At 38.3% G+C, this 6,000-nt stretch overlaps 1 protein-coding gene across 1 annotated transcript; it reads left to right on the top strand.

Moving 5' to 3' along the window:
* Nucleotides 1-647: 647 nt before the first annotated feature.
* Nucleotides 648-5,232, top strand: LOC109790834 (uncharacterized). The gene is made up of 3 exons (XM_020350075.3): nucleotides 648-1,196; nucleotides 1,640-2,726; nucleotides 4,777-5,232. The coding sequence occupies exons 1-3, from the start codon at nucleotides 832-834 to the stop codon at nucleotides 5,059-5,061; spliced, it is 1,737 nt and encodes a 578-aa protein (XP_020205664.2). The 5' UTR covers nucleotides 648-831; the 3' UTR covers nucleotides 5,062-5,232.
* The last annotated feature ends 768 nt before the right edge of the window (nucleotides 5,233-6,000 follow it).

Here is a 6,000-nt window from a genome sequence, read left to right on the forward strand (position 1 = left end):
AGGAAGTGATTGATATTTGATATGAAGTGGAAAGAAAAAGGGAAGTAATTGATTCCCCTAATTAACGGCTTAGATTATTAATTGATTTATGTAAGATGTGGGTCACATGGCAGACCATGTAGCAACCACTTTAGCATCCTATCTATCAATGGTCCCACATTCTTCAATCAATCTAATGCGACCATCTATCATCATTCATTTCGCCACCTTCCACTCCCTTCTCCTGTTTCAATGGATTAAGATTCCAATAAATAAAACTGATTATTGCTATTCTTTATTATATGCTCAAAAATGCAAACTATAAAATTATGAATAAGATTCCTCAGAGAATAAATATAAACCTGAAGATATCAAGCAAATTATACAAACATCCTATTATTAGATGGATTCTAACAAGTTCGAGTAATATAAGAGACATAAATAAACAGGTAAAATATTTTTCTTATCTTGCTCATAATAATTTCGTCTTGTTTGAACAAAATTAATTTTTAAAAAAATATGTGCGTGATCTGTAAAATAGAATGGTAAAAAAGTGAATAAAATTCTGAAACGGGAGGCTACAACAGGATAAAAAAAGCTATTAAAAAAAAGAAAAGAAAAGAAAAAAAGTTGAGAATCGAAGATCCTAGTTTAAAAGCAGGTGTTGTAATGTAAACAAAAGAATGGTTGTGTTCCTTTGATGTCCGAATTTACCTGAAAAAGGTGGCATGAAAATATCCGGCGGTTACATTGCAAAATGATTACATACACAGACACTCATTTATTACTCCTCACTCACTCTCCCCACATGCCATAACCATCCATACCACCCAATCCAATCCAACAAATACAATGGCCGCAGCCTTGGAGTGCTGGTCCAGCCGCGCCACCACCGCCGCCGCCGATGACGACGCCGTGGAGCAGGTCCTCATGCGCACCCACCACAGATCCGAAGGCACCGCCACCCCCAAAGACCCCTCCTCCCTCCCTGTCCACAAGAAGCTCCAGAAGCTCACTCGCAACGTCTCCGAAGCCATAGCTTCCTTCAAAAACTCCCTCAACCTCGATTCCCCTCCTTCCTCCAAAGCCGACGCTTCCTCCAGAAAACTCGCCTGGGGCACCGTCGTTCGCAACCTCACTCAGCTCTACCCCGGAAGCCAGTTGCCGGAGAAGCTCATGTCCAACATTCGCAAGCATTATGATTCATTGCCTCTCAGGTCCTTCAACAATGCCATCCAAACTCTTCTATGAATTAGCCCCTCTACTTCCTTCGTTCCTTCGCACGTGTAATTGCAATATTATGTGTTGTAGAAGCTCTGCAATTGCATAAGGAAATCTGCGTAGTGGGTGGAGAGAATGAAAGCTTCAATATTTCAACTAAATTGAAATTGGGTTGTTTTTTAAAGCTTGATGCTTGTCACCCATCTTGTCAAGTTTGAATCTTTTCATGCCAATGCTTGATTTTAATTTCAACCTTTTGTTTTTCCCTCATGGGTTTTACTTTTTTTCATGCTGCACTCTCTCATGTTGGCTCCTTTAGCTTTAAACATTTTTTAGAAAAAGGAAGAACAAACGTGGGTTGTGGAATCGTAGCTGTGTATTATTATTTTTTTTGGTTGTTATTTTGGAAAGATGTTTGATTTGGATTTTTTTTTTGCAGTTATGCACAGGCTGAGTTTGATATGAAGGATGTGTTTCTTCACATAAAGCTGATGGAGCAAGCTTCGGAGAGTGAGCAGCCTGCGATTTTGATCCAAGAGGAGTGTGATGATGAGGCTCAGGTTCAGGGTTCTCCTTTGAGGCTCACGTTTGCTTGCAACTCTCCGATTTCGTGGCCTGCGATGTCGGGTGCGTTGGATAGTTCCTCCATTTGCTGCAAGAGGATGCAGATCTTTGAGAAGAAGGGTTTCACCTTGGGGGTTGTGCTTCTTGTGGTTCAGTCTGGGCATGATAAGTTGGTGAGGACCAGGGTTGAAAATGCTTTGAAGTTTGCCATGAAGAGGTCCAAAACTGGTTCTGTGAAGCTCCCCTTTGGGCTCTGTGGGTGCCAGGAGGAGAATTCTAAAGGGAGAGAGCTTGGGGAGATTGAAGAAGAAGCCGGTGATGGTTGCCGCGGAAAGGAGTTTGAGAATTCAGGCCAAAGGATTCAGCTTCAGGTGCCTTTGCCTTCTTCATGTTTTGTTGTGTCAGTGGATGAATGGCAGACCATAAAGTCAGGTGGGGATGAGATTGAGAAATGGTTGTTGAACTCAGATAGTGTTGAGTTTGTGGAGCAGATTGGACCTAATTCGTATAAGGGAGTGTATATGGGGAAGAGGGTTGGGATTGAGAAGCTAAAGGGGTGTGATAAAGGGAATTCTTACGAGTTTGAGCTTCATAAAGATCTGCTGGAACTGATGACTTGTGGTCATAGAAACATTCTGCAGTTCTGTGGTATTTGTGTGGATGATAATCATGGGTTGTGTGTGGTGACCAAGTTCATGGAAGGTGGGTCTGTTCATGACTTGATGTTGAAGAACAAGAAGCTTCAGAATAAGGATATTGTGAGGATTGCTGTTGATGTGGCCGAAGGGATGAAGTTTATGAATGATCACGGTGTTGCATATAGAGACCTTAACACACAGAGGATTCTGTTGGATAGGCATGGGAATGCTTGCTTGGGAGACATGGGCATAGTCACTGCCTGCAAGAGTGTTGGAGAAGCAATGGAGTATGAAACTGATGGTTATAGGTGGCTAGCTCCAGAGGTTTGTCCCTATTCATTCACACTTGTTTTATGTTAGCAAAATACTTGTTGCAATTAAGCAAAATTGTGTCACACGAATATGTTCCTTAGTCATATGTAGTTCTGTATTGCCTTTGCCATGCATAGTCAGAAATATTCTCCAGCTGACCAGCTTTTTCTTTATAAGAAAATAAAAGTGAAGAATAGGATCACAATTTGGTATCTATCCCTTTTAAAGATAGTGTCCCTCCTTCTCTATAGTTTGACACCTAAACCTACACACCTAATCTAAATCCCCATGGCTTTTAGGTAAGATATAGTGGATGAGAATGTGTTTTATGCTTTTTAGTTTTTACCTGCTCCTCCAGAAAATCTTGTGACACGTAATGTTATGCTTCTAAACATGGGGGTGCAAAAGTACTTATGCTCCTACCCTATGGTCATGCATGGATTCGCTATATGCATCCTCAATTCATAAAAATTTCCATATGCACCTTTATTCTCATTGATTTGGTTAAATGTATATACGACTTTTGCACAAATTATAAATAATGAAAAGGCTAATTCTCTACAGAATGGAAAAGAAAAAAAATATTGTTTGCTTGGTGTACTCCTCCTGGAATTTTAGAACTTTACCAAGCACCAATCAACGAGCACTGTAGCACCTAGTATTCAAACATTGGCTAGGACCTTTTTCTTTACCCCTTCTTACGCTGAAAAAGCACATTTTGTCTAGCAGCCTAACACTAATGAAGTTTCTTAAAACATTTCATTTTATCTTGCATATGTTCAAGGAAGAATGGCAGATATGTTGATTGTAAATAATGTTTTAGCAACAGTATTGTATAGGAATAGGATCAAACTGTAATTTGAATTTTCTTCTCTCTCTCTGCCTAGTTTCTCTGTTTGTCCTCATATACACTGGCTAGTTCGGTGACAAATTCCAGTCTAAAGCGTTTTAGCTCTTTCATCTTTTTTGTCTGTTCTTCGTGTTTCAGTACACTTTGAAAATGACATACTAGATGTTCAACTGGAGAGCAATTTAGAGTAACTTTTGTGAGCTTTATTGTCTCAAAAATTGCTGTTTAGATCCATTGTATGTAAAGAAATGCTGAACTAGGCTACATTTAAAAGAAACTTTATGTCACTTGTCCTGGCATGATTGTTTGAGCATGCCTAACATGTCTTAATAATTGTTTCCTTGCTTTCACTTTATTGTGTTTACCTTTATTTAAGCACTCGTGTATATCATTAGGAAAATAAGTGTGCTTGTGTAATGCCAATTATACCAGAATTAATTCCGTGCTGGAGCCCGCATGTCTTAAGGCTTTAAGCCTTTAACATGATCTTTGCCCCAGTACTCTAGTTATTTGTCCTACTGATAAAGGTACTCAGAAATCCCTCACACCTCGTGTGCAGGCAGAAAAAAACATACAAAAGCTATCCTCTAAAGCCATTCGTTCAAAGAGAAAAAGTGCTAACTGAATAGAAAGACATGTCAAAATTTTCACTCACGAGTGATTATTAGGTTGTTGAGAATAAACAAGTTGGTTTTCATGCTTTATTAGCAAGTCTAGCAAGAGAAAATTTCGTAACACATTTCACGTGTGTAGGTGACAAACATCCATTTTGTGTGAGATGACATGCTGCCACTGGAATAGATGTGTGTAGTTACTAATGTGTGCTTATGAAATGTATCTAGTCTCTTTTTTATCTTTTGTTGTGCATGTTATTCTCTTTGATGAATGAAAACTGGTGATGGATTATATGTTGTAGATTTGAACTTGTGAAAGGATTTATTAATCGAGTTTAATTTCTGCACAATCAGTGTAAATACTATTTAGTCTTAATAATTTTCCTTGTAATATGATCGGTTTGGATAGGAGAGAAAATACGGATGACAATATATTTTCTTATGTTTGACTAAATAAAAAATAGAAGAAAAAAAATATTCAAACTTTTCTTAGTTTTGGTTTTTTAATAGATCTTTTTTCTTTTTCTTTCAAATATGATACTAGTTACATTGACCTTGTGCTAACTAGTTTTACTTTTTTTTGTTGGGGTGAGAATAGATAATTGCAGGGGATCCAGAGAATGTGACAGAGACATGGATGAGTAATGTTTATAGTTTTGGAATGGTAATTTGGGAGATGGTAACTGGTGAAGCAGCTTATTCTTCATTTTCACCGGTGCAAGCTGCAGTGGGCATTGCGGCATGTGGCCTTAGACCTGAAATTCCAAAAGACTGCCAACAAACTCTAAAATACATTATGACAAAGTGCTGGAACAACACCCCTTCAAAACGCCCTCAGTTCTCTGAAATTTTAGCCATATTGCTACGACCAAACAATAGATAAACATCTATATATAACTAGTTCATGGACAAGAAAATGATAACAAGTCCATGGCTAAACATGATTCCACATATGCTTTTATGGCAGTAACGAAGTTGTAAATTTTCTGCTTTCCACAATCTTGTATCATCTCTTAATGACATCATAAAATTCCAAATGTCTTTGTCATCATAATTATGCTGTTTTCCCTTTTAAGATTCAGTAAATACAATGGACAAAAATTAAGCACCGTAATTTAAATAATAAAAGTTGACACAACACTAATTATTACCTTCTGTACTATTACAATAGTCTTTACATTTATGAGGGGTAACTATCTAGGAACATATTAATGTTGTGAAAACTAGGACAATGTTTGAGGAATAGAAAAGCCAACAGATGACACGTTTTTGGGGCATGTCAGTGGCCATCTTGTTGGTTCTTCCTTTGTTTGTTCCGCTGTGGCTATGTCAAGGGTATCATGAAAGGGGTCCCATTTGATTTTGTGTTTCTTTAGTGGTGAAATAATCCAACCCTTTCAGCAATGAAGTGACGTGTTCCTGTTTGTGCCGGGCACAGTGACATTTACACATATCTGCTAGTCTTCTATTAATTTACTATTCACGACGAAGGATGTGAATAGGCGAGGATGGAACGTGTTTGTCGAGAGAAATACGAAGAAAGAAAAGCGAAGAAAAGAGGGAGAGGTGTACGGAAGGTTTTTCGATAAACCATGAAGAAAAGCGAAGAAAGTCATGTTGATTGGCAACGATTGAAAGACGTGGTTACCCTTCTGAAAATTACGTGCATAATCGATTATACATGGCACATAATCGATTATGTGTCATATTTTCGCTTCCAGACGTTCCCAGAACGGGCCGTTCCAAAATTAGAACGGTCCGTTCCAAAGTACAAAAACAAGGGTAAACTAGTAAATTAGCTTAAAAACCCTACTTAAGAGGC

The sequence above is a fragment of the Cajanus cajan genome, chromosome 9 (assembly GCF_000230855.2).
Source record: "Cajanus cajan strain Asha chromosome 9, NIPB_CcT2T_4, whole genome shotgun sequence".
Lineage (NCBI taxonomy): Eukaryota > Viridiplantae > Streptophyta > Magnoliopsida > Fabales > Fabaceae > Cajanus > Cajanus cajan.

What these genes read in the sequence shown, in the direction of transcription:
- LOC109790834 (XM_020350075.3), top strand. Translation starts at nt 832, where the DNA reads ATGGCCGCAGCCTTGGAGTGCTGGTCCAGCCGCGCCACCACCGCCGCC. An exon ending in TATGATTCATTGCCTCTCAG is followed by an intron (nt 1,197 to 1,639) that starts GTCCTTCAACAA and finishes TTTTTTTTGCAG; the next exon opens with TTATGCACAGGCTGAGTTTG. An exon ending in ATAGGTGGCTAGCTCCAGAG is followed by an intron (nt 2,727 to 4,776) that starts GTTTGTCCCTAT and finishes GGGTGAGAATAG; the next exon opens with ATAATTGCAGGGGATCCAGA.